The sequence below is a fragment of the Lutra lutra genome, chromosome 1 (genome assembly GCF_902655055.1).
Source record: "Lutra lutra chromosome 1, mLutLut1.2, whole genome shotgun sequence".
NCBI lineage: Eukaryota > Metazoa > Chordata > Mammalia > Carnivora > Mustelidae > Lutra > Lutra lutra.
Window position 1 is genome coordinate 129,834,029 of NC_062278.1, and position 27,434 is coordinate 129,861,462.

At 43.5% G+C, this 27,434-nt stretch overlaps 1 protein-coding gene across 1 annotated transcript in view; it reads right to left on the reverse strand.

Annotated features, from left to right (window-relative positions):
• The window catches only part of EPHB1 (EPH receptor B1), a 430,594-nt gene that overhangs the window by 26,626 nt on the left and 376,534 nt on the right, over nucleotides 1-27,434 (reverse strand). Inside the window, exon 12 of the mRNA XM_047736385.1 lies at nucleotides 21,152-21,367. Coding sequence (XP_047592341.1) covers nucleotides 21,152-21,367 — 216 coding nt within the window. The remainder of the gene's footprint in view (nucleotides 1-21,151; nucleotides 21,368-27,434) is intronic.

Here is a 27,434-nt window from a genome sequence, read left to right on the forward strand (position 1 = left end):
CACTCATGCAGGATTATAGCCAAGAATGTAGAACCCAAAGCTAATTATGAGGAATACCAGAAAAGCCCCAAAGGAAGATTGTTCTATTAATGAAAAAAAAGTGACTGTGTTCCTTAACAACAACAACAAAAAAAGGCCAGTGTCATGAAAGACAAAGAAAGACAGTGGAATTGTTCCAGAATGAAGAAGATTGATTAAACAGACACAACAACTAAATCTGAGACCTGACCCTAGGCTGCAGGAGCTGGAGGGCATTCCCTTCCAGGAGAGACTGGTTTTGATAAACTGAAATCATATCTATTTTTGGAAATCTTATTCAAATAAAGTTTGAAAAAATCTCCTCTCAGTTGATTGGGTATCTAAAGGAGTTCTCTGACCAAAGCGTGGCATTTCCTTTGAAGCTTTTCTTACAGGGAAGCCAGAGAAGAGAGCCTCAAGACATTTCTATCATGGTTTCAATGCAGACAGTAAAAGAAAAAAAATGGAATATGGACAGCATCCTAGCTTGGAAGCTCCCAAAAATGTAATACAATTTCCCTGGGATCTTCTTTAAAGACCAAAATTTGCATGGTCTGTAGACTCCTGTGCAGGTCTGGAACAAGTATGATTAGGGACAGAAATAGTGACTACATAAAATAACCTATTCTCATTACAACTGATTGCCTATGGTTTCCAAATACTACTTGTAGAGGCAGAACCCATTTGAAAGGAAAGCTTAGTAAAAGTTTAATATCTAAATTTGATAAAAGAGAGACTGCTATGGTTAAAGCAGGGCAGTGGTCTGGAGCCCAGCTCTGTCTCCCCATCACCCAGCAGAACTCCTGACCACCCTTGAAAAATCACCTCCTGTGAAGTCCTACACACTGAACTGTCTGTCAATGGAACTTTTAGACTGAGTAATGCTACATCATTTGAAATGTGATGAGAATATAGAAAAATTCCTATTAACGTCAGACTTGGAGAGAAGATCATGGGCCACATGGGCAGAGAGGCATTCTGGAGACTTATATGCAAGAGGAGACACCACATTTTTTCCTTTCCTTTAATGCACAGATATGAACATAACTGTTTTCATTTTGATCTTATTAATGACCTAAACATTTTCCCTGTCTCAAATGGCTAGGCCTGCTGATGGTTCAAGTATTGATTTTGCCTAAATGGAGTGCATGTTTCCTGAAAGTGACTAAACGGACTCTAATCTCCTAATCCAGGCTTTTCTGCTACATGTCATATAGACATTTTGAAAAAACCTCATATTCTGCCAAGTGGCACGATAAAATAACAGGGCCTATGAGAAAAAATTACATCTGGAGAAGACCATTTAAAATGTAACAAAAATAGGACACTCCTAATAAAAATGCCATATGTAGCCCAGTGTTTATAGCAGCAGTGGCCACAATCGCCAAACTGTGGAAAGAACCAAGATGCCCTTCAACAGATGAATGGATAAAGAAGATGTGGTCCATATACACAATGGAGTATTATGCCTCCATCAGAAAGGATGAATACCCAACTTTTGTATCAACATGGACAGGACTGGAAGAGATTATGCTGAGTGAAATAAGTCAAGCAGAGAAAGTCAATTATCATATGGTTTCACTTACTTGTGGAGCATAAGGAATAACATGGAGGACATTGGGAGATGGAAAGGAGAAGTGAGTTGGGGGAAATTGGAGGGGGAGACGAACCATGAGGGACTGTGGACTCTGAGAAACAAACTGAGGGTTTTGGACGGGTTGGGGGTGGGGTGTCAGGTGAGCCTGGTGGTGGGTATTAAGGAGGGGATGTATTGCATGGAGCACTGAGTGTGGTGCATAAACAGTGAATCTTGGAAAACTGAAAAAACAAAATTAAATTTAAAAAAAACCAAAAAACCTATCTGCTTTTGTAAAAAAAAACAAAACAACAACAACAAAATGGCAGCATGGGTAAATTACAACCTGCATTTGCGCCAGCCTGTCCGTCCTTGCTTCTGTAGCCTAAGCCCTGGGTTTTGTGTTTCCATTTAAGAGACACAGGTCTAGGGGAGTGGGGGAGGGGCAGACACAGCTTACAGAGATCAGTTTCATCAAAATTATGAATCTGATCTGGAAGGTGGACTTCTTTGCTCCCAAATTAAAATTTAACACAAAAGAAAATGCTTCCACAGTTTCCACACCTCCAGATGCACCAGGTCACAGAGTGGAAAATACAATAGTTCTGGAAATGCCTAAACTAACTCCTATCTGTGTAAAAGAAAGGTCTTTCAGCCAATGTTCAACTTTTTTCTTAAGGTGTTCTCCTTATGATAAGGTTTTCTCTTTCATTGTAAGAAACATTGTCCCTGATTGCTTCAAGACGTAAATAGTCTGGGGTGCCTGGTTGGCTCAGGTCAAGATCTCAGGGTCCTGAGATCAAGCTCCATGTGGGGCTCTGCCCTAGGGTGGAGTCTGCTGAAGATTTTCTCTCTCTCCCTGTACCCCTCCCCCTGCTTGCTCACTAGCTCACGCTCTGTCTCTCTCTCTCAAATAAATAAATAAATAAATAAATAAATAAAATCTTAAAAAGAAAAAAAAAGATGTAAATATCTGGGGAAAAAGCATATGAAAGCATAGGACTCCCACATGATGCTGACATCGTGCCCCCCATTTACCAATCACTGACTGAATGAGTTTGCATCGAGGGAACAGGCAGTGTAAAAGAACAGACTGTCTCCACTCCCATTTTTAAAAAAAATATTTCATTTACTTATTTGAGAGAGAGAACACAAGCAGGGGGAACGGCAGAGGGAGAAGCAGGATCCCTTCAGAATTTTGAGGCATGGTAGGGAGCCTGATGTGGGGCTCAATCCCAAGACCCGGGGATCATGACCTGAGCCACCCATGTGCCCCTCTCCACTCCCATTTCTCTGAGGTAGCTCAGAGTTGGAAAGAGCACATGGAACTTTGTCAAGTATCCACTGGGCACCAGCTGCCCTGCTGGGCACTTAATGTATTTAATATCATCCAACTGTCACAGTCATACTGAGAAGTAGGTTTTTATCCCCATTTTACAGGTTAGAAAGCTGAGGCTCCTGAAGTAAATACTTCACACAGGTTACACAGTGTGTTAGCAGCCTAGCCAGAGGGTTTCAGTCCCATTGCTATCCAAGTTTCTGTTCTTTATATTACATTGGTTAGACTTTAGATTAATATCCTACCACTTGAGTTATTAACTAGTTTAATGGAACTAGTTCATGCACTGCTAATTATATTTGTCATGTGTTGTTGGAACAGATTCCTCTTCTCCAACCCCCCCACCCTAGCCCCAAATCAGGAAAAAATATGTTTTACTGAGATCGAGAATAATTTATTCTATTTCATCAGCTTTTATTTTGTTACATTTTTATAGGACTTTAGAAATTTATTAAGTCGCCATCAACATAATATTTTTCCTTTGATCTTTACAATAATGTGATATAGACCAAGTATAAGATACTCTTCTCATTTGACAGATAATGGAACGGAGCCTTGGAGAGGCTTACCCCAAGTTAATAATTGGCAGAGCCAGGACCCAAACCATGTTTTCTGGCTCAAAATTCATCCTTGTCTTTATAAGGGGACCTTCTGAGGGGACCACCCTTCAGAATTACCTACCGTGAAGTCCTGTGCATTGAAATTGTCATTAAAGCTACTGGACTGAGTTATGCTATGTGAATTGAAATTCAATGAAAACATTGAAAAATAAAACAAGGAAAGAATGACTTTAGTGTGTTTGTATTGAAGATAATGATTACTGGTAGGATAATGGATATCAAAAGCCAATACAAACAAACAACCAAAAAACCCCTGAATAATGGATTTTATTTTATTTTTCTAAATAGGTATTTTTTAAAGATTTTATTTATTTACTTGACAGACAGAGATCACAAATAGGCAGAGAGGCAGGCAGAGAGAGAGAGGAGGAAGCAGGCTCCCCATGGAGCAGAGAGCCCAATGTGGGGCTCGATCCCAGGACCCTGGGATCATGACCCAAGCCGAAGGCAGAGACTTTAACCCAGTGAGCCACCCAGGAGCCCTGAATAATGGATTTTAAATGATAGTGTTTTATTTGCTTACTAAAATAAATTTTAATACTGATAATTACTTAGAATACTAATCATCATTTAAAGAAAATAGAACCATATTGTATAATAGGAAAAAGTAATTTAGGGGGCATACTGGGCCCTCCCTCTGTCAAGCCTCCCCCCCCTCCCCTATTTCCACCCCCACTTACCCCTTCTACTCCAGCATTACCTGGCCAAACCTTTGCCCTTTTAATTGCTCTGGGTCAAATATCTAACTACAAAGCCACTTAATACCATTTTATTGGTGAAGTTGGTTTAAAAGCACATGAACTCGCACTGCTTGGCAATTTGGGGTGGAGTCTCCCTAGATTTCCTCCCATCTGCTAGGATCCCGGGGATAGGCCAGATTTCTTCCCAAAGGAGAAGTTTCGAAAAATTCTGGAGCCTAAAGTTAGGGCCCCATGGCCACTCCCAGCTAAGTCACAGGTCAGAGCCCTGGGCCGTGTGCCCAAAATATGCAACTGTGATAGACATGAAGTATGACAATGTGCGTGGATGAAGCAGGCCCCCTTGACCCATCAGGCGTGGAGCAGCAAGATGGGAGGCTGTGGGGCTAGCCCCAGGCAAAAACCAGGCTGAGGCTTTGCATTTTCATGGAGAATTCTCACATGATCAATGACTAGAAGGTCAGGTTTGCTCTGATCCCCCGTGTCCCCTCGCCTCCCCTCTCCCCACTGCTCAGCTCCTCCACCACAAGAGAATAAAGGAATGAAGCCCTGACAGGTCACTCTGAAAAAGAAGCCAATGCTGACCCAGAAAAGAACTCTCCACCTCCAACAAAGCCAAGAGCTGGCCACGGAGGAGAGGAGAGCTGCTTGCAACTCACCAGCCGAATCCACGGCTTTGGACTCGTCTTTCTTTTTCATTTTCTCGAACACCCAGATGGCATGTCTTCTCTAACTGAGCAATATTAGTGGAGGTCTATGTGCATCTTTTCAAAGAGAAACTTCTTTTCCTCTTTCTTACTCTCTCACTTTCTCCCAGGGAAAGGGTTTACTTGAATGCTTTTGTAGGAGGATTAAAATAAATTCTTCACCTCTACAATCCTCCTGGCCCGCTCCCCTGTAGCTAGACTATATTCGGAGTGAGTTAGCGAGTGGCCTTTGATCAGGAGTCCTCCTACTCTTCCCTCTTCATTCTGCTCTCTCTTCTCTCTCCCTTAGACTCCCACTCTGACTCTATCTTTTACCTCTGGACCTGTAAACTGTACTGGATGAGAGTGTCTTGGCTGCCTTTAGATTTCAAATTTGGGTTTCTCAGAGGAAGTGTAATACGCTCACCTTTGAGAGTGCTGGTTTCGAGCTACTGGGGTCTTTTGAAAATCATTCTTGCTTCTGTGTGCTCTCGAAGGGCTGGGTTGAAGGGCCTGGTTTCCCTTTCCAGGATAAACACCTCGCCATGGAGAGATTTGCTAGACCCACAGGCCTCTTTTAGTGAGGCGGCTCTGTCCCTCAAAGGGCTCATAGGCCAAGCCCTATTAGAAGGCCCTATTAGGTTGAGGGGCACAGGAGGGCATCTCCATCCTCCAAATCAACTTTTCTAACAATGATAGGACTCCTGAAGAACTAGAGGGAGGTTTGCAAAGATTCTCAGAATCTCAGTGTTGGTCAGGGGTTTTGAAACTTGAGCAGTTCCCGGTACTTAACCCTTAGGACTACTAAGGGTCTTTGAAGGCAGTGCTCCTGCAAAAAAAAAAAAAAGCCACTACCCAGTGAACTCAACAAGCAAGGATTCCAATGTGCTTATTTATTTTTTATTTATTTATTTTTTACCTTTTGCTTAATTGTCATGCAGTAAGGTTCTCCTGAATCTGGGTAAATTTCAGATGTACATCCAAGACCCTTCATGTCATGTCCTACATTCCATCCTTTCTAGTCCAATTATGCACCTGTCCAGTGATAAGGGTAGAGTTGGTCTCTTAGGAGTTGAAGGAGCTTACTAGAACTGCCGTAGCGCAGTACCATAAACTGGGTGGCTTAAAAAAATAGAAATGTATTGTTTCACAGTTTTGTGGGCTGGAAGTCTGAAATCAAGGCATTGATGGGGCCAGTCTCCCTCTGAAATCCATATGGGAGAATCCTTCCCTGCGTTTTCTAGCTCGCGGTGTCTGCTGGCAATCCTTGCCCTTCCTTGGTTTGGAGATTCATCCCTCTAATCTCCTCCTTATTCATTACATGGCCATCTCTTCCTTGTGTGCTTCTGTTTAAATTTCCCCCATCTTATAAGGATACTGGTGATTGGTTATAAGGTCCACCTTCATCTGGTATGATCTTGTCTTAACTGGGTTACATCTGCAAAGACCTTATTTCCAAATAAGGTCACATTCGCCAGTATGGGGGGAGGTTAGGGCTCCAGTGCATCTTTTTTGGGAGAATACAGTTCATCTTCTAAGACTAATATAGCATGATTTTACCGGCCAGCACACCCTCTTCCCAACACTAGCCAAATCAGCCTGTTCAGTGAGCACACCAGCTACATTTTAACCTTTTCAGTTCTGATCAGGCTATTATTTCTTTCTAGAAAACCCTCAACATCTGAGCCCTCATAATAACCTTACCCATTTATCCATCCATCCATCCATCCATCCATTCTATAAACAGTCACTGAGTACCTTTTATGTGCCCAGTTTTACTGCTTAGCTCCTATCTAACTCATCTGGAAGTCTACTCCATCCCCCTCTCATCTCAGCTGAAAGCCAGCTCTTTCCTCTAAGCCTGTGGCTCAACACTCTTATTTACTAAGCACTGAATCAGAAAAATAAGCCTACATCTTAGTGAATGATTTACAGACACTACTGCCAATCAACATATTAAAAATAAGTAAAGTTTATTTCCTTCTCTAACAGAGGTCCTTGCCTCTTGCCAGAAATCAATGATCCCTGATTGATTGGCTTATTGACTTCTTAACTGACTCTCATTGGAACCTCTGTTGAGAAGGTGAAACCTGGCTCACTACCCTCTGCTGGGAGCACATCATGCCAGGCACTCTCACAGTTCAATGTCGCGTTTCTTCACAGGGTTCCCCAGACCAGTCCCTGAAGACTGGTGTGTGGGTCTTATTTCTGGTTCTTCCTCTCTTCCTAGAATCCCAGAGTTCTGGACCCAAAACTACTGTGGGCCCACCTGGGTGGCTCACACAGTCCCAGCTCCTCGGTGCTGACTCACCCTGGCTTGCCATTCCCCTCAACAACCCACGGCTGTTCCTACAGGACAGCTGCTTCTCCCCGCCCTGGGCTTGAACACAATCTCAGCCAGCAGCCTCCTCTCCTCCACACTCTGTCCTTGCTGTGTCCAGTTTGGGGGCAGTTCCTATGAGGCACTGGCCATACTGTCCCCCAAATTCTCTGCTCTCTATGCTTGGGTTTCAGCCCAGGGGTTATTTCCTCGGGGTCCGGTAATACATACTTCCCCACAGTACGTGATTATAATTACATAGCTAATTGCTTAATTAGTTGTTTCATGTCTTTTTTTTTTTTTTTTTTTTTTGGCCAGGAAAGAACAGCAAGGAGCTCACGAGCCATCTGTGTGTTAACTGCTGTGCTTTCACATACTAAGTGCTTCATAAAAATGTGGTGGCTGGGAGAACAGCTAGTGGAGGCTTTCATGGGCCTACACCCAGGCGACCGGCCTCTTCTCTGTGATGACAGGCATAATGACAGGCACAGAGAGAGTAGGGCTGGGCCTGCCTGGCCCTACACACCAGGCTCCATGCAGAAACCTAACTCGTACCTCACTCTAGCCCCCAAAGGCTCTGAAATCCCATCCTGATCTCACTTGTGCTAATAATATACTGGCCTTACTAATAATAATTATGCTGAGTCTTTTTTAAAAGGGCATTTCAGTCAGGGCCGGATATCCCTAACTGAGCATCTGGTGACAAAGTGACCCGGGAGAGATATCAGAATGAGGAGGAGGCAGGACTGCGGGAAGAAGAATGATCTGAGCTGCGGAGCACGGGGTAGAGTGGCATTTGAATGATTCCTCCTTCAGCTTAATTAATGCTACAGTGAATTTCCAGGGGACCAGGACTCGGTTTTATTCTGCCTGCAATTAAAGGGTCTTCCCTCCTCTCCTCGCTTGTCTTCATTCCTCTCCACTTTCCATCCACCCAAGAGATAGCCTGTTACCCAAGCTCGATGATTGAAAGAAGAGCGAGGAATCATAATTTGAAAACGGCCTCGTGAGGGAAGCTGTGAATCAGACAGGGAGGAGAATCGTGATTTAAATGTAAAAACCGCCAGGAACTATGTGGGGGCGGGGGGGGGGGGAGGCAGTGGTGAGCAGAGCTGGACGTGGGGTCACGGGTCTGAAAGCCAGCAAACCTTTTCAGAAGGTTGAAGGTCCCAGCCTGCGCTGAAACCTGTCAGACAGACGGACGCCTGCTTAGGAGCAGCTTCTTCAAGTTGGAGCTGCTAAGTGCAAACAGAGGTGCTTTCTGTTGAATCCTCAAAGGAAGGATTATCGTCGAGATAATTTTCTGCTTTCTTTGCACCTTTTAAGCATTAGCTACACTGTAAGAAAAAATCTAGAACAGCAGTATAGCATTGAGCCCACTCTTCAGCAGTAAGGAAAGGAACACGCCCAACTACCTAGCACCCTGCAATAGCTTAGGTTTGTGTCTGTGTATGTCCGCTCTGGGGAGTCGAGGGTTTGTGTGCGCATTGCTCGCTGTGTCTCTGTGCTTTTATGCATCGCTATGTGTATACTATACCAGCTGTGAGTGGATGGGTGTATGCGCATGCATGCCCCCGTGTGCGTGGATACATGTGTGCGCATGCGCTCGCTCTGTGCGCCTTCCCTGGGTGAGTTGGTGGTGGGAGCCGCTCACCCCAGGCTTTAGGAAAACACAGAGAGTCTTCCGGCCCTCACCACAGAATTACCTAGCTAGTCTGTCCCCCGGGAGGGCTGTGAATGACACTGGTGGCACCTGGTGGAGCAGGGAGTCTTGGCAGCCTGGGCAGGGAAAGGCCTGTGCTCCCAGCTCTGCCCTGGGTCCCCTGCTGTTTCAGGGAACAGTGAGGCAGGTCCGCCATTCCTCTGGCCTGTGTTAAAGAGAAGGGGGCTCAGACTATTCACAGCACCACTTCTGAGCATGTCAGCTTCAGAGCCTGGTAGGAGGCTGAGGCTTCGATTCCCTCCATCTTTTCTCTGTGGATCCCTCCTTTAAAAGATTCCCAAGCCTGTGCCCTAGAGAGGTAAGAACTCTCCATCCCAGACTTAGGTGATCCCCTCAGGCGCCCAGAACTATTTTTCTTCCTTAAGCACTTACTTATAAAAGACGGGGGCCAAACAAACACAATGCAAGAAAACCCTCTCTGGATTGAGCCCCACTTGATGGGCAGCCATATCACTGATGACCGGAACAACCAGTATGACTGAGCTGTTCATTTTTATGATTTTTATTCTATGGAACGGAAGACTCTCCAGACTGAGGGTAATCATAGAGATGTGCTCCCAAGAAACCGAACATGTACCTCACTCCAGCCCCCAGGGATCTCTAGGCCTGATTTAATTAAATCTTTTGTTTGGTTTTGTGTTCCTTCCAAAGCAGCTGATGAATGGAAGGGGGGTTCAGGCTCTGGGAACTGGGTTATTAGGGGAGCCAAGTGGCAGGATCAGAGAGAGGGTCTTGAGCCCTGGAAGCAGGTGCTGGCGTGGGGGTTTGTGGTGGGGACCTCTGCCAGGACCGTGCCTTCCCTGCCTCTTCAGACAAAGGTGAAACTGGGCCAGAGGAACAGAGGCTCCAGACTAGGCAGAGACAAGGCATCTACATGTGGCCCCGGGGCCTTCCCACTCTCCTGGGATTGGGGAGGGAGGAAGACTTCCAAGATGATGGAAAATACATTTCCTTTTCCAGTCTGACAAAATGAGGACTCTGTCAGACTTGCTTTGCTTTTTGAAAAATAATTGACATTTCCTGCAATGCAAGTATATGAAGTATGTATGCTCCCTAAAATAGCCTCAATGCAGTGGTCCTCCAAGCACGGTTCCAGAGTACTGGTATCAGCATCGCCTGGGTGCTCCACACTTCCCGGGCCCCACCTCAGACCACCATGAGACCCTGGAGGTGGGGCCCGGAAATCTGTGCTTTCCCAAGCTCTGCAGGGATTCTGGTGCATAGTGAGGTCTGGCAAGGGAAAAACGGAAAGGGAAAAAAAAAGGGAAAAAAGCAGTTTTCGGCTGCCTTTCTTCCTGCTCTGTCCTGAGAAGTTTTCTTCAAAATCCTTCCATGGTGATCCTATCTCAAGGGCCCTTAATTGTTTTGGTGAGTATCATTTTTTTCCTGGGATCTGGAGGTGCTCCGCTTTATTGTTTTGTTTTGGAGTGACTGAGAATAGGGAAAGTTAGAGGATTTCTTTTTTTTTAACCAGTTATCCTGTATGTCCATCCGTGTATGTCTTACATGGGGTACGGGTCCTGAGAGCATGAAAAGCACTCATGGCAGCATCCACAAGGGTCACATAAACTGTGAAAAGAGCAGTACCTGGACTGGGGGTTGTTTCCGGTTTAACATATACGGTCTTATGAATGTCACAAATTCTCACACCTCCCATCTGATGAATGAGGAGACCTAAGGCCTGATTTCCAGAGCACAGTTTGAATGCAAGTCCTATCATGCCCAAGAACTATCCTGCCATGCCAGAGAGCAAGAGAGTTCTAGAGAGGGTCTTTTTGCCCCTTTTGCAGTTGACATTGCTGAAGGTAGGGCTCCGATGGGCAGCATAATATCGTGGAATAAAGGTAAGATTTTCTGTGAAAGCAAAGGCCCTACAGATTTCAGCACAGAACGGATCATGGCTGGAATAGGTCCTGTCCCCCAGAAACACAGTGAGGATGGAGGCTGCAGCCTACATGTGATTCCTGGGAATAATGGGGGAGGAGGGACAAGGTCCTGCCTCCATCATGATCTGGGATGACTGAAATTCATCACAGGGGAACAAGGGCCTCTGCAGAGCACAGGAGAGATGGGACTGGTCTTCCCCAGCAGGTTCAGGATGAGCCATGGGGCTAGCTTCTCACAGGGATCACCCTCCAGGAGAGGCTGTCCCTTGTCCCATGGTGAGGATGAGCCCTCCAAGCCCAGGGCCCAGAGCAGTGCCAGAGATGAATCTGACACAGATGGGGCAGATTCTAGAGGAAGTGCAATAGCCGAGCCGTCCCCAAGTCAGTCGAGGCAGTCAATGCGGGGAAGGAGGGGTGTGAAAAACAGCACAGCAGGTATGAAAGATCTGGCAATGGGACAACCATCGTGGAAGGACAAAGGTGCAGGTGACAAATCATCTGAGATGCTTCTGCCTCCTGCCAGGAGGGGCAGACACCCAAGGAACAGCTCTGTATGAGGTTCACAGAGGAGGCCAAGGGGGCCGAGAATGCCAGCAGACATTAGAAGAGAGAAAACAAGGAGAAGGAGGGACTGGTAGGCATGGACAGCAGAAAGCATCAGAAGCTACAGAAACACAGGGTGTGGGAGGAGCCTGAGCCTGAGACAAGAGGATGGAACAGCAGGAGGAGCAAAGGGGAAGGGACTGAGAGAGATCAGAGGCGCCTTGAAGATGGAGCACAGTTCATGATGAAATAGGGAGGCCTGCCGGGAGCAGGGCCAAGGGAAGGCACAGTGCAAGGCTGGAGACTTCTCAGAGAGACAGCCTGGGGCTCTGAAGGATGGGAGAGTTGACACTACTTTGGCAGAAGGAACCTGGCTGAATACTAAGAAGGGAAGATTTTTCTCACAAAGGGACTAGATGGGGCCTTTTCCTCCTGAGGAGAAGAGAAGCAAGCCCTGATGGAGGATAGCTTTTGACTTAATCAACAGAAAGTCAGCACACAGAGATCTGTGGGATCCTTTTGGGGTTCTGTCCACCAGTGTGAACCGAGAAAGGGTGAAGATTGGGTTTGTGAATGCACAGGAGCCCCCAATACAAAGAGTTAATCAAAGATGTGGCACCTCCCCAGGTACGTGTGTGTGCGCCTTTTTTTCCTCTTGATAACAGAAGATAGGACCTGGTAATAACCAGAATGAGGCCTCTAAAGTCAAACCTTAAGAACTGGTCTATAACACAAGCATGGTGTTCTGGACTGTGGGCTCATATCCTCCCCAAATGTATGTGCTAAAGCCCTAACTGCTGATGTGATGCTATTTGGAGGTAGAGCCTTGGGGAGGTGATTAGGTTTAGATGAGGTCACAAGGGCAGGATCCCTATGATGGACTCAGTGTCCTCAGATGCAGAAGAAGGGAGACCAGACTTCTGGCTCTTTCTGCCATGTGAGGATTTAGGGAGAAGGTGACTTCTGCAAGCCAGTAAGAGGACACTCCTACCAGGAACCAAATCTGCCAGAACCTTGATCTTGGACTGTCCAGGCTTCAGAAGAACTGTGAGAATACCGGTCTGTGGTTCAAGCCCCCTAGTCTATGGTATGTGGTTAGGACTGCCTGAGCAAACCAAGACATGTGGGGCTGTAAATGTAAACACCCTTCACAGGGTTCAGAAATGTTCTGTAAGTCATACAAGTATTAGAGTCCAGACCAGCTCACGTATCTGTTCCTCTTAAAGGGCGGGAATGTTACCTGCAGTAACTCAGAACCCTTCCTTAGTTTAGTGGGTTTATTCCAACCATAAGAAAGCACAAAGGAACAAATTCTATCTGTTCATTATTCCAGGAGCCTGGTGGGAAGGAAATGATCCTGGGGCTAGAAATAGCAATTTAGAGAAGGAAGACCTGGGGAAAAGTATGTTGGAGAATTAAGACAGAATGAGAAATGAAAGCTGAGGGCCAAGTAGGGAAAACTAGAAAACTTTAATAGCTATTAATGAGGTCTTCACTTATAAAGTAAAGCAAGATGTATTAGAAGATGATGATGTTAAAAAGGTCTTGAAAGAACTGCATGAAATAGGGGAATTAAGATGTAATACAGAGGTCTTAAGGACTGTTTTACAGTATTGCTGATTCAGGGTAACAAGTAGAAGGTTTCACTTTTGATGTGTATGGTGGGGGGGGCTACACTTCCAACAACCAGAATCTCCAGCGAGTAACAACAAAATACAAGAGAAAAGAAAGGGAAATAAGAGGACAAACGTAAAGGAAAACTATCTGAGCTTTCCAGCAACTGAACAGCACAAGGTGTGTTTCAACTTCTGCAATTTTAGTCTGAGGATGGTCTGCCCTGTGGCTAAAACTCCAGTTGAAAATCCCACCCCCTTTTTGGGTGGAGGAATGAAGGGAAGGAGCCCAGGATAATCAGGGTGGCTGGAGAGTTGGAGGCTGGGCAGGGGGACTCCCTGGAAATAAAGCCAGGAAGAGGGAATCCCAAATTCTGCATATGAACTTTTCTTGACTCCTTGGCTGACCCTTGAATCTTGCATGTATGACACAGACTGAAAACCACAGGAACTGAGATCTGAGCTGTTGCCTGCTGCAGACATGACAGTTTGCAGGTGGAATCTCACCGAGTTAATTTCCTGTTAAATCAGAGACAGCAATACCCTTTGGATCAATGTAACAGCACCTAGAGTCTCTACATCATAACATTCATAATGTATGTAATCCAAAACTACTAGACATACAAAGAGCCAAGGAAATGCATCCCATTTTCATCGGAAAGAAAGATGACAACCTCAGGATAATCTCAGCTTTAAAACAGCTGTTATAGTTATGCTCAGTGAGGTAAGGAAAATATGCTTATGATGCATAAAATGATAAAACACCCCAGTGGAGAACTGGAAACTATGAAAGAAAGATTAGTAAGGAATTGTAAGGCTAAAAAAGATGGTATCAGAAAAGAAATCACTAGTGGAACTTTCTTTTACCAAAATGTAGATGGCAAAGGAAAGAATCAATGAACTTAAAGAGAGTTATAAGGAATAAAGAGAAAAAAATGGAGAAAATAATGAGCAGAGCCTCAGGAACCTGTGGAACAATTTTGCAAGTTCTATATACAGGTGCTTGTATTGTACATGGTGTCATTGCTTTGAGGCACTCTACACCTACATTTTTTTCCTCTGCTTCCTTATATATTAAAAACCGCAAGTTCACACCAATGCCTTCAATTCCAATTCAACACCACATAATTCATTCTAGTTTTGATGTTTTCCAGATTTGTACCCCCTTTTCCAACAGCTCCCATTATCTCCAATATATTTCTCAGTTTCCCTGTAAATAGTTAATTTCCCAACCTTGCTGAGCTGCCAGTTCCCTCAAGGGTGGGTCTACATAGCTGCTAGGGATGCCTTCCTTATTCAAGACATCTATCTTCACTGGGCCTGTCAAGTGGCTTTTGGTTAAATATTAAAGGAAGAAAGTCAATAAAGAATTTCATTTTGTTTTGAAAGAAGGGAAAAGAAGAGATTGGAAGGAAAAGGCAAGAGAAAAACCAGGTTATTATTTTTTTTTAATGCAAATTCATCATCTTTGTGTCATGTGGATCTCTCTATGTATGCACACACATACAAACGTACACAGCCCTGGAATGACTTCCCATTGCTCTAAGGCCCTAAATTCCATTACAAGGGACCAAGAGGCTGCCACTGATCTTCTTGGCTACTTTCTTCCTCTTTTTCCAAATTCCAGGCATAGGGGTCCTGGAGCTCCTCTAATGTTCCATTTTCTCTCTTGCCACAGGGCCTTTGTATGTGCTATTTATATCCTTCAGTGTTCTAACCTACTCCTTTCATTTGGGTGACTTATTCTTCAAATCTCTGCTGGAGCACCATCTCCTCTTCTGAAAGCCCTCCTTAACTCTGCTAGGTATGGTCAGATTATATTGTTATTTATTGTTTTATTCAGGTTCTCACAGAATGTAATAGCTCTTATCTGAACTCATAATTATGCACTTATTTGCATATGTGTCTGACTAAAGTCTCCTTTCCTCAGTAACTTGTGAGTGATGTTTGAGTGGTAACAATGTCTCTTTTTGATCATGATTCTGTCCCTAGCTTGTGAGCAGTACTGGCACATAGTAGATGCTGAATAAATACTTTCCACATGAGTAAATTCTTTGTATTTCTAGAAACACAAATTGTTTGAACAGCAAACATGTTATTTGTTTCTATTTTGGATAAAAAGCAAAGCCTGGAGAAATAATATGATAAATATAGTGAGGCAGGTGAACATAATGGCTGAGAAGAATCCTGAGAGCTCTTACGTCTTAGAGTTGGTAAGCTTCATCATTTAGAAGAAAAACAAAAACCACAACAAATGATCTAACTAATGTATACAAAAAAAATCAGGTGGGGAAACCTTTACCTAAAACACTTTTAATATAAGGCATATACAGATATTTGGTTCACATCATTATTTAGGTGATTCACAGTCATTAAAATGTCAGTCTTTTCAAAAGTAGAATAAAGTTCCATTCAAACTCCAAATGTCAGTGTATGTGTGTGTGTGAGTGCATGTTTCAGAATTGGAAAAAGTGATTTTAAATTATATATGAAAGAAAAGTATTTGAGAATAGCCAACAAAGATTTTTTTAAGGAATAATGAAGGATAACTTACTTTATCTGAACAGTAAAACTTTTGCTAAAGTTATTATAATCAAAACAATACAGATAGTAAAACTTGCATCAAAGTTATCACAATCAGAACAATATGGTTCGGCATAGAATAAAGAATAGATTGATGGAACAAAATTGAGAATCAAAACATAGTTCACCCAGTGCTCATGCAACTGATGAATCACTGAACTCTGCAGTGAAACTTATAGATGTCCTACATGTTGGCGAATTGAATTTAAATTAAAAAAAAAAACATAGTTCATATATGCAACTTAACATATGACAAGGATGGTAAGTGATTCAATAAAATATGGACAATATATTTCATACACGGTATTGACATAATTATCTATTCACCTGTATGAAAACAGGATAAAAATGTATATCCTAATACATATTCAAAAACAAGTTTGAGAATAGCCCACGTGCCTGTCAACAAAAGAATAGATACACAATGAACCACTACAATAAATAGGAACAAACTATTGCTGGACACAATAATATGAATGAATCTCACAGACTGCAGCCAGACAAGAGCATATGCTGTCTGATTCTACTTATGTGAAGTTCTAGAACAGGCAACACAAACCTATGGTTGAGAAAAGAATCAGAATAGTGGTTGCCTGTGGGCATGGGTAGGGTTGTGAATGGAATGAGGAGGATTACGAGAGAACTTCCTAGTGCGATGGCCATGTTTTGTATCTTGACAGGAGTTTGGGTCACACTGTCGTATGCATTCGTTAAAACTCTATAGATGTACACTTAAGATTTCTTCATTTCTTACCAAAAATCTCTGGGATGCAGCACAAGTGGTTCTAAGAGGGAATTTCATAGCAATACAGGCCTAAATTCAGAAATAAGAGAAATCTCAAAAAACAATTTAACATTACACCTAAAGGAAATAGGAAAGAGCCAATGAAACCCATTGCTAGTAGAAGGAAGGAAATAATAAAGATCAGAGCACAAAGAAATGAAATAGAGATTGAAAAGACAATAGAAAATATCAATGAAACTAAAAGCTGATTCTTTGAAAAGCAAAATCTTTCACTAGACTCACCAAGAAAAAAAGGGAGAGGTCTCAAGTAAGTTAAATCAGAAATGAAAGAGAAGAAGTTATAACTCATACCTCAGAAAACAAAAAGTCATAAGAAAGTGCTATGAATAATTATACACCAAAAATTGGGCAAACCTAGAAAAAATAATAAATAGACTTTACCATCTTCTGAGACTGAATCATGAAGAAATAGAAAAATCTGAATAGACTGATTACTAGTAAGGAGATTGTATCAGTAATCAAAACTTCCCAACAAATATAAATGCTGGACTCTATGGTTTCACTGGTGAATTCTACCAACCATTCAAAGAAGATGTAGTACCCATCCTTCTCAAACTCTCAATAAATTTCAAGGAACACTTCTAAGCTCAATTTATGACACTGGCATTACACTTGTACAAAACCCAGACAAAGACACCACTAAAAAAAAAAAGAAAAGAAAAGAAAAAAAAAGAAAACATTACAAGCCAATATTCCCAATTATTTTTAATTAAATATTTTATTTATTTATTTGGCACAGAGAGAGATAGAACAAGGAGATAGAGTGTCAGGCAGAGAGAGAGAGAGGTCCCATTGAGCAGAAAGCCTGATGTGGGGCTCGATCTTAGGACACTGGGGTCATGACCTGAGTTGAAGGCAGATGCTTAATCAGTTTAGTCACCCAGGTGCCCCTTCCCTGATGAATGCAAAAATCTTCAACAAGATATTAGCAAACTAAATTCAATAATACATTGAAAGAATCATACCCTATGATCAAGTAGGATTTATTCCAGAGATGCAAGGATGGTTCAACATCTACAGGTCCATCAACATCATACACAGCATTAACAAAATGAAGGATAAAATCATATCATCATCTCAGTAGATACAGAGAAAGCATTTGACAAAAGTCAACAACTATAACCATTTATGATGAAAACTCTCAACAAATTGGGTATAGAGGGAATGTACTTCACCATAATAAAGGCCATATGTGAACAAGCCCATGGCTAATATCATATCCAGTAGTGAAAAGCTGAAAACTTTTCGTAGAAGAAAATTAGACAAGGATACCAACTCTTCTCATTTTTATTCAACATAGTTTTGGAAGTCCTACCTGGTGGAATTAGGCAAGAAAAAGGAATAAGAGGCATCCAAATTGGAAAGGAAGAAGTAAAACTGTATTTGTAGATGACATGATATGTTATATAGAAAACCCTAAATGTTCCACCAAAAAGCTGTTAGAACTAATAAATGAATTCAGTAAAGTTGTAAGATTCAAAATGAATGTACAAAAATATGTTGCATTTTTATACACTAATAAACTGTCAGAAAGAAAAATCATGAAAACAATCCCATTTACAATCACATCAAAAAAGAGTAAAATACTTAGGAATAAATTTAACCAAAGAAGTGAAGGACCTGTACAATGAAAATTACAAGAAATTGATGAATAAACAGAAGATGAGACAAATACATGGGAAACTATTCCATGCCCATAGGTCAGAAGATTTAATATTGTTAAAATGCCCATACTACCCAAAGCAATTTACAGATTCAGTGCAATCCCTATAAAAATTCCAATGGCAAAAAAAAAAAAAAAAAATTCCAATGGCATTTTTTACAGAACTAGACCAAATTATTCTAAAATTTATATAGAACCACACAGACACACACAAAGCCTCAGAGAGCTAAAACAATCTTGAGGAAGAAAATGGTCTTTGATTACCAACTACACTGCAAACCTAAAGCAATCAAACTGTAGTGTACTGGCATTAAAAAACATAAAAACAGAAACAGAATAGAGAGCCCAGAGATAAACCCATGCCTACCTGGTAAGTAATTTATAACAAAGGAGCAAAGACTATACAATGAGGAAAGGACAGTCTCTTCAATAAAGGGTGTTGGGAAAACTGGACAGCTATATGCAAAAGAATGAAATTGAACCATTATCTTATACCATATACAAAAATCCACTCCAAATGGATTAAAGAGTTCAAGGTAATACCTAGAACTATAGAAATCCTAGAAGAAAACCAATGGTAAACTCCTTAACATTAATCTTACCAATGTTATGTATTGCACCTGGTGTCAAAGGCAAGGGACACAAAAACAGAAATAAACAAATGGGACCACATCAAACTAAAATGTCTCCTCACAGCAAAAGACACTATCGACAAAATGAAAAGGCAGGCTATGGAATGGGAGAAGATATTTGCAAATCATATATCCAATAAGGGGTTAATATCCAAAATATATAAAGAACTAATGTAACTCAATAACAACAACAAACAACCTGATTTTAAAAAATGGCTAAAGGATCTGAATAGACATTTTTCCAAAAAAGACAGACATAATGATGGCCAACAGTAGCATGAAATCTGGAAATGCGTCAATAAGACAGGATGGAATGAAGAATGGACAGAGGGACAGATCAGATTGATAGTAATATAATAAATCAGACCCAGCAAGATACTAATTCTAAAACCCAGGTGGTGGGTCAATGGCTACCCTCTGTAAATTCTATCAAGCTCTCTGTATGCTTGAAACTCTTCAAAATAAGACCTTGAGAAAAAGAAATTTCAGGTGTATTTAATATTTAAATAATAGAGCAAAACCTCCAGTAAGAGAGTACAGAAAACTTTAAGAAGCGCTTTATAACCCTGCAATAGAGAGAAATTTTTAAATAAACCAGAAAACCCAAGAAGACATAGAAAAGATGCATTTTATTGACTATATGAATATTAACTACTTTTGGAAACCAAAGGATATCATCAATAATAGCAAAAGAACAACAGATGGGGGGAGGGGAACTAATTGTATCATATGTGGAGACAAAGGGTTAACATCCCTAATATAAAAAGACTTCCTATAAATTTCTAAGAAACTGACAAACAACCCAATAGAAAAATAGGTAAAAACGTGTATAGGTAATTAACAGAAGAGGAAACATGTATCCTAGCAATCATGTGAAAAGATAGTAAAGTAGTATCCCTAGCACCAGTTGAAAATGCAAACTTGAGCCTGGTGGTTGGTATTAAGGAGGGCACGTATCGCATGGAGCACTGGGTGTGGTGCATAAACAATGAATTCTGGAACACTGAAAAGAAATGTAAAAAGTAAATGAATAATTAAAAAAAATAAAATGCAAACTTAAACACGATGAAGTATAATTTTTCGTCTTTGGGAAGTTTTTAAAGATTGATCACCTTTGCTGCTGGTAAGGATGTTGGAAGATGGGCACCATACATTCCTGGCAGAGTGTAAATGTTCACAGACTTTTAGAAAAGCAGCTGGGCAGGAAGAATGCCCATCAGACACGCAGGACAGAATAATGAGCTTAGTATGATCCCATTTTTACAAAATAAAAATTTTCACATTTTGAACAATGAGAGAATGTGATAAGAGATGCACCTAATTATTAAAATTGATGCTTTGGGACACGGGTTGGTAAACTCTGGTCTGGTCACCTGAATTTTTGTAGCCCATGAGCTAAGAATGGTATTTATACCTTTTTAAAGGATTACATTTTAAATGGTTATATATTAATCTACGTAATATCCTCGGTGTTGCCTCTTGGCCAACAAAGCCTAAAATTTTTACTATCTGGCCTTGAAGGAAAAGCTTACTGACCCCTGATTCAGGGCAATTGTGATTTCTTGGTTACTTTTTTCCCCTTTACTTCTCTGTATTGTTTTTATTTTTATAATATATTGGGAGTGGACGTAAAGAGACGAGAGGAAACCAGGGAGACCAGTTAGGAACCTACTAGAAGGGATCAGGTGAAAGAGACCAGTGCTTTGGAATAGGGTCGGGACTGTAGCAAAGGAAAGAAAGGGGCAGATTTTATTTAAGCCTATTAAACTATGGGAGTTGTGGAGGGATTGGATGTGGATGGTGAGGCATAAAACAATTGAGGCTGTTTCTCAAATTTCAGTCATGAGATGAGTTGGTGCAACCACAGAGATGCAGAGACTGGGGAGGGAAATGGAGTAAACCAGGAGCTTGGCTTTGGACCTGTTACAGTTTCTGACTGGAACTGTGTGAACTAGGTGCTGGCCATAAGTGACCAGAGCTGCTTGGGCTGTGGAGGAGGAAGCTGGGCAGGAAGTGCAAATGTAAGAGGAACCATCATGTAGATGTCTGTCTTCAAACTGTCTGGAAGCAGTAGGGAGGGAGAAGAGGAGGGCACCAAGGGTCTGCCTGGTAACACAGAACCCAACCCCATCAGCACCTACTTCTGCTGATGGATGTCTCTGATGCCACCATCTAATGCCTGGATTCCCCCACATCACCTGTTCCAGAATGTTCTTTTTCCATTGGCCAAGGAACACCCTGACTTTCCTTACAGCCTATACCCAGATGCTTGCCTCACAACCAGCTGCAGCTGTTTCTCCCTCTGGCGCCCACCTCCCCCAGTGGAGAGGTAAGTTCAGGTCCCAGCCCCTCCCATTGTGCCCTGCCACAGGTCACTAGCCCAGCCATGGGCAGCCACTTTTTATTCATGCCACGCTTTTACCTGAGAATACCAGGAAGGACTCACCAAGGAGCTCGTGTAGGTGGGGTCTGAGGTGTCATCCTGGAGGTAGCGGGAAAGGCCAAAGTCGGATACCTTGCACACCAGGTTACTGTTGACCAGGATGTTCCTAGCAGCCAGGTCTCGATGCACATAGTTCATCTCGGCCAGGTATTTCATGCCCGCGGCAATACCCCTGAGCATCCCCACCAGTTGGATCACTGTGAACTGTCCATCGTTTTGCTGTAACAAGACGCAAAGGGCATTGGCATCAAGATGGGCTTCAGTGGTTAAGCAGAAGCCGAAGTACCATAGCCCTGCTGCTTGTTAGCCTCTGTCTGCGACCAGCCATGCTGCTCACTGTGCCCTTCTCCCTCCCCCACTCCCTCCCACTCTCACCCGCATCCCTCTCCTTGAATTCTCTGCTTTCTCCTCCTTGCCAAGCCCTGTCGATTCCATCTCCAAATTACATCTCAAAGCCATCCATGCCTCTCCATCTCCACTGCCTCCCTTCTAACCAAGTCACCATCATCCATCACCTGTAACAGCCTCCCCGCACCTGCCCCCCTCCCAATCCATTCTCTACACAGTGGCTAGAGCCATCTTTGCAAGACATAAATCAGGCCATGCCACTCCCTGGCTTCGAGCTCTCTAACAGCTTCCCATTGCATTAAGGAAAAGCTCCAAATTCCCTCGCAGGGCCCATGGGACCCAGAGGGATCAGCCACTGCCTCACCTGCCAGCCACAGTGACTGGTGACCTCTCAGTCTTTTTCTAAGCCAAGCTCTTCCTGCCTTAGGACCCTACACATGCCATCCCTGCTGCTCTTCCCCACAATCAACACCTACCTGCCTTCAGGTGTCCCTTTAAGTGTCCCTTCTTCAGAGACAATGTCTCCATAACTATTCCCTTGCTCCAAATATAACTAGCACTTTCTATTTCACTGTCTTTAGTGCATGTTCTTTTTTTTTTTTTAAAGATTTATCTGTTTGAGGGAGGAGTGGCAGAGGGAGAAGGGAGAGAGAAAAAAATCTCAAGCAGACTCCTTGCTGAGCACAGAGCCCGACACAGAACTGGAGCTCATGTCTCTGAGATCATGACCTGAGCTGAAAAATCAAGAGTTGGATGCTTATCTGACTGAGACACCCAGGTGCCCCAGGGCATGCTCTTATTTTTCTTCTTAGCATACATCACAAGTTTCGGGGCGTGTGTGTGTGCACATCTGCCTGTATCTGCCGCTTGACACTAAGCTCTTTGAAGACAAGACCCTCTCTCTTGTGGGCACCAGAGTGCTCCCAGGGCTAAGAACTTTAATGTAAATAGAAAAAGTTCAACAAATATATGCTCAATTTATGACTCCTCCATCTCACTCTGTTTCCAGAATTAAATGCTTAAGGTGTCTTCCTTGGGTCCTACCAGAGCTGTCAACCTTGACATTGGGATAACCACACCCACCGCAAAGGGGTCAGTGGCAAGAGAAGCACAGACACAGTGTCTGGCATGTGGACCCTCTTAGTGAACGGGAGCTGGGGCTTCTCCTCCTCAGGCCAACCGGCAGTGCTGCTCTCTCTCCCATCATCGGTGGGCTCACCATCTCCTGGGGGGCTGCTCTCCTTCATGGTTTGATGACAAACCTCAGTGAATGAATCAGCCTTCCTCCTGCCTCCCCAAAGTCCCTGAGTCTTGGTTTCTGCACCCACTGGTAATATCATTGGTCCCCATGCTGCCAATAACACATTTTCTCTTCTTGTCCAGGCCCAGCTGTTCTTCCAAAGGGCTCTAAGTTGTATTCTGTAAGCAAATCATGGCCCAGGCACTGAGATGCTTTGACTGGCGGAGGGGTGGGAGCAGATGGAACGCCCTGGGTCTGCTCTAGGTATGGCTGGACACAGGGCAAGGCAGCCACTCCCCAGTGCCCTCAGGTGAAACACAGAAAGCAGAGATGGTGGGCACAGCTCCCATTTAGGGAGCACCTGCTGCCTGTGAGTTGGTACACAAGGCACTCGCACACGCTACCTCACTTAAATATGCATGCGCTTCTACGAAAGCATTTTCTATGCAACAATCAATAAGGAAAAAGGAAAGATTGCAAAGATACCCTGGTTATTAGAGAAAACCCCAGCCATCAAAAAGTCTAGCCATCATAGTACAAATGTTGAAGACTTCCTCCTGCAAGATTGTAAGCCTGGCTTTGTGTCCCAGGGTCCTGCTGCTGGATCTGCTAGAGCGAGCCACCCGACCTCCCTCCACTTCTTCCCAAAACACCCACGAGAGAAGCCCCCAGCACACCAGGATCAACACACCCCAGGTTCTAGGCTGCTTCTAACTCAAACCTTAACCCCCTCTCAGCCTGCCTGGAATGCTCTCTCTGCAATATTTTCTTCTAACCAACTCCAAAAGGAAGTGAAGATCTGCTTTTTTGGAAAGTCTGCCTGGTGTTCGGCACATGGCGCCCATCTGCGAGAGCTGGATGGGCTGTGAGCGGTGCGAATCCTCCTTCTCACTAATGAACTTCAATCAACACCTCCTCGAGAACTTAGCCAGGCTCTTGCTAGCACCATTCATTTTCTCTAAGTAGATCTCTGGGGACCCGCCTCCCCAGAAAGTTGTCATGCAACTTCCGTATATTAGAAAATGTATCTCAGCTGAGAGTCACAAGGGTCATATTTTTCCAATTCAGTTTGTTACTTCCTCTCTGTAAGTGTAGACAACAATGTGGTTAAAAATGAATGTCTCCCAAAAGAAGCCAGCTTGTAGATAGATTTTGGGGAGGGGACTGGTGGTGATTGTAAACAACTCTGGGAAAAGAAATAATGAAAGAATGTGCGGCAATATGTCTGTTTCTACTTTAAATCATTTAAGCGACACGGAACAGCTTTACTATCTGATTTGTTTTAATATTTAGATCAGTCACCCTTAGAGTTTCTGGGGTCAACAAAGGCCGAGAAGTGGTGAAAAGTCCAGGCTTTGGAGACAGACAGACCCAGCCTAGGGTCCAGGCTCTGCCGCTCATTGGCTGGATGCCCTTGGGCAAGTCACTTAACTTCCAGAGCTGTCATTCCCACACCTGTAAAACAAGTACACGGTGTCCATTCTTCATAGGATTTTGGTGAAGTTAAGTGGGACAATACATGTGAAAGGGCTTGGCTCGGTGCCTGTAAATCCTAAGACAGCAGCAAGGATTGCTGGTATTATCAACCAGGCCAGAATGTCTCACAAACCAGCTGGCCCATGTACTCAGACAGCTGGTGAGAGGAATGGAGGACACCTGGGGCCAATACTCCAGGTTCCCACAGCTTCCTGGTGTGTTTTGGAGACATCTTAGGACATCACCATAGGAGAACCTCACCTGCAGTGCATTCTGAGCTCAATGGGTTGGCATCTGTAGTAGAACCCCCAATAGTCCACACCCCAACTGTAATAGTGGATGACTGGGGCCTCATGATGCAGGCTGGACATTTGGATCAGTTAATGAACAAACACGATTTCTTCCATTTCTTGACATTTAAATGGCAAGTCACACTTAATGGAATACATTTTGATCCTCCTTTGTGCGAGGCAGGGGATAGTCTATTGCTTTGCAGAGGAGATAAAGGAAGTCCAGAAAGTGTAACTGATCAGGCTTAAATCACTCTATGTGGCTTTGACTTAAAACAAGTCCAGAATAGTAAATTACTTCTCCAGTGGCTTTCCATCTCTGATGGTAACGACTTCCTCAAATGTGTGGAGAAGAATGCATATAAGCTTTGCAGCAAAAAGTGACATGATTGATTATTGATGTCTGCCATGGTCACAGCAACAGAAAGTAGAGGCATGTGTACCTCAAATATGCTACTCTGATTTGAATCTTTTAACTCGCATCTGGGGTCTTTTCCACGGAATATGCTGACTTTGCAAGGGCTACACATTTCCTTCAGAACCTGCAGAGGAATCACGTATCACGATAAGACAGGATGGTGCCTGTTGAGTTCATGATTTTGGCAAAACTTAAAGATATAAACACATGAAGATCGCCTGCCGTGTTCAACTGTTTTATGTTCAGGTCATGGGTGTAACTCCCCAAGAAGAACTTTGAAAGTTAGGAACACCAGCATCCAAAGAGAAACAAGACCATGTTTTCTTGGTGACTTTGGAAGAGGATCAGCCTCCACGCTGATCAGATGGTAAAAACACCATACAGAGAAAAAAAAATACAGGCCTGGGTGAAGTCATTTAAACTTTCTTTCCTTCGTGAAGTGCTTTCTGCTGAAATTGCTTTCCAGCAAATTCACGAAGCCACTGCTGGTCCTTTTATTAGGCTGGAAGGATTTAGGTATTTCAACTTTCATTGACAAATCCACTTCAGGAAATGAAACCCTTATTTGATTTGTTTGAAGAGAATGAGTCATAGATTTTTTTTTTTTTTAACTGTAAGAGACCTATCTTTCAAGATCATCCAGCTCAAAGCATTTAGTTTATAGACTGGGAAACTGAGTTAACAGATTTGCTCAATGCCACCAGGTGACTCACAATGGAGCCCTAAGCAGAACCGAGGTCTCAGGGCATCCAATCTGGTATTTTCTTCCTGACCTCCGGCTTATGGTCATCTAGCTCCAGCCTATGAGTGAGCCTCCCTGATAAGAAATGTCCACATTTGACATTGCTCAGTAGCTTCTAAGAGTCTCCCAGTTATGACCACCTGTGGATGAACCAGCAGTGACCACAAGGCCAAGCAAGGCTATGACATGGGAAAGACACTGATGAGGGCCACAGGGGCTGCTCCTACGACCATACAGGAGCCACCACATTGAATCCTCTAAGTTTGGAGAGCCAAGAAGGAAATGTTTTTTTTTTTTTGTTTTGTTTTTTTTTTAAAGATTTTTTATTTATTTATTTGACAGACAGAGATCACAAGCAGGCAGAGAGGCAGGCAGAGAGAGAGAGAGAGGAGGAAGCAGGCTTCCCGCTGAGCAGAGAGCCCGATGCGGGGCTCAATCCCAGGACCCTGAGATCATGACCTGAGCCGAAGGCAGCGGCTTAACCCACTGAGCCACTCAGGCGCCCCAGAAGGAAATATTTAATTATGGACTTGCATGTTACATAATCCATGGCGCGGATATTTTCAAAATTGAACAATAAAGAACCTACTGAACATGCAGTTAAAGAATAATAATGCTTCTAATCCTTCCAGAAAGTAAGGACTCTATGTCCTGCAATGAGAGAGGGGCAGCGCGTGGGTGGTGAGAAGCCATGTCCAATGTGCTCACTGGATCCCCGATACCCGCAGCCTCTCGGACACTGACCTGGAGCCAGAGCTGCAGCCACTCTCCAAAGCTGCCATGTCCAGTGTAAATCACCACAACCAGTTTGGTTGTGGGGGGAGGGGCAGTCAGTTTCACAAACTCTTTTCCTTTCTTCTCTGAATGGTGATCCTAAAATTACACTACTTCCCAGAAGATGGGCCCTGCAGAACTGCACTGATGACCTACTTTTCAATTTTACCAAGCAGCAGATACATCAATTAATGTTGCTATGCTCCAGGGTTTGGTAGTAAGGCTGAAATTAGATTTATAGATTACCTGCCTCCATGCTGTGCGAGGAGTCAGAAACGCTTCATTTCCCCTCTCCTCCTGGCGCTGCCTGCTCTGGCCGTTCCTTCCGTGCCATCCCTTACCCTCCGTTTCCCTGCATTCCTCACTCGCCCCTGGCTCTTCTCCACCACCTGGGCCTCATCATCATGAAAAATCCTGGTGTCCGACCTGCCCGCATGTCCTGGGCCCCACCCGGAAGGACGTGCAGAGCGTCTGTGCGGGGTTTTGATTTTCTGCAGCCTCCTAGGAACAAATCTCCTCGTTCCCCTGTACGTTTCAGGGAGAGAGTCTGATCACAGTCCTCAAGTCATGTTGTGACTTGGTGAAGTACAGTCAGGTGACTCGTAGGAAATAAATGGCTCCTAAAAAGGTCTGGAGGCTGGTTCTAGAAAATACTTTTTCTCCTAACATTGTCTGCTATTCACTTTTATTTGGCTGTCTTCATGAGATCTCTGATTACGAATTAATGCCCCCAGGAAAGCATGGTCTATACCCCACTCTGACGTTAGGGGTCTGGCTATAAGAACGAGAGACCACGTACACTCAGGAAGACTCCATTTCTCTTGCTATGCCCAAACACTCTGGTGCCAGAAATGGCTTTTCATGTTTTTCACTCAACCAACATTTATCAGGTGCTTCCTGGGTTAGGTACTCAGAGGGAAGGGGGGGGTGTTCAGAATAAAGGACGTTAAGCCGTACCCTCAAGGAGGCCATACTAGGCAATGTACACTGGCCCCACC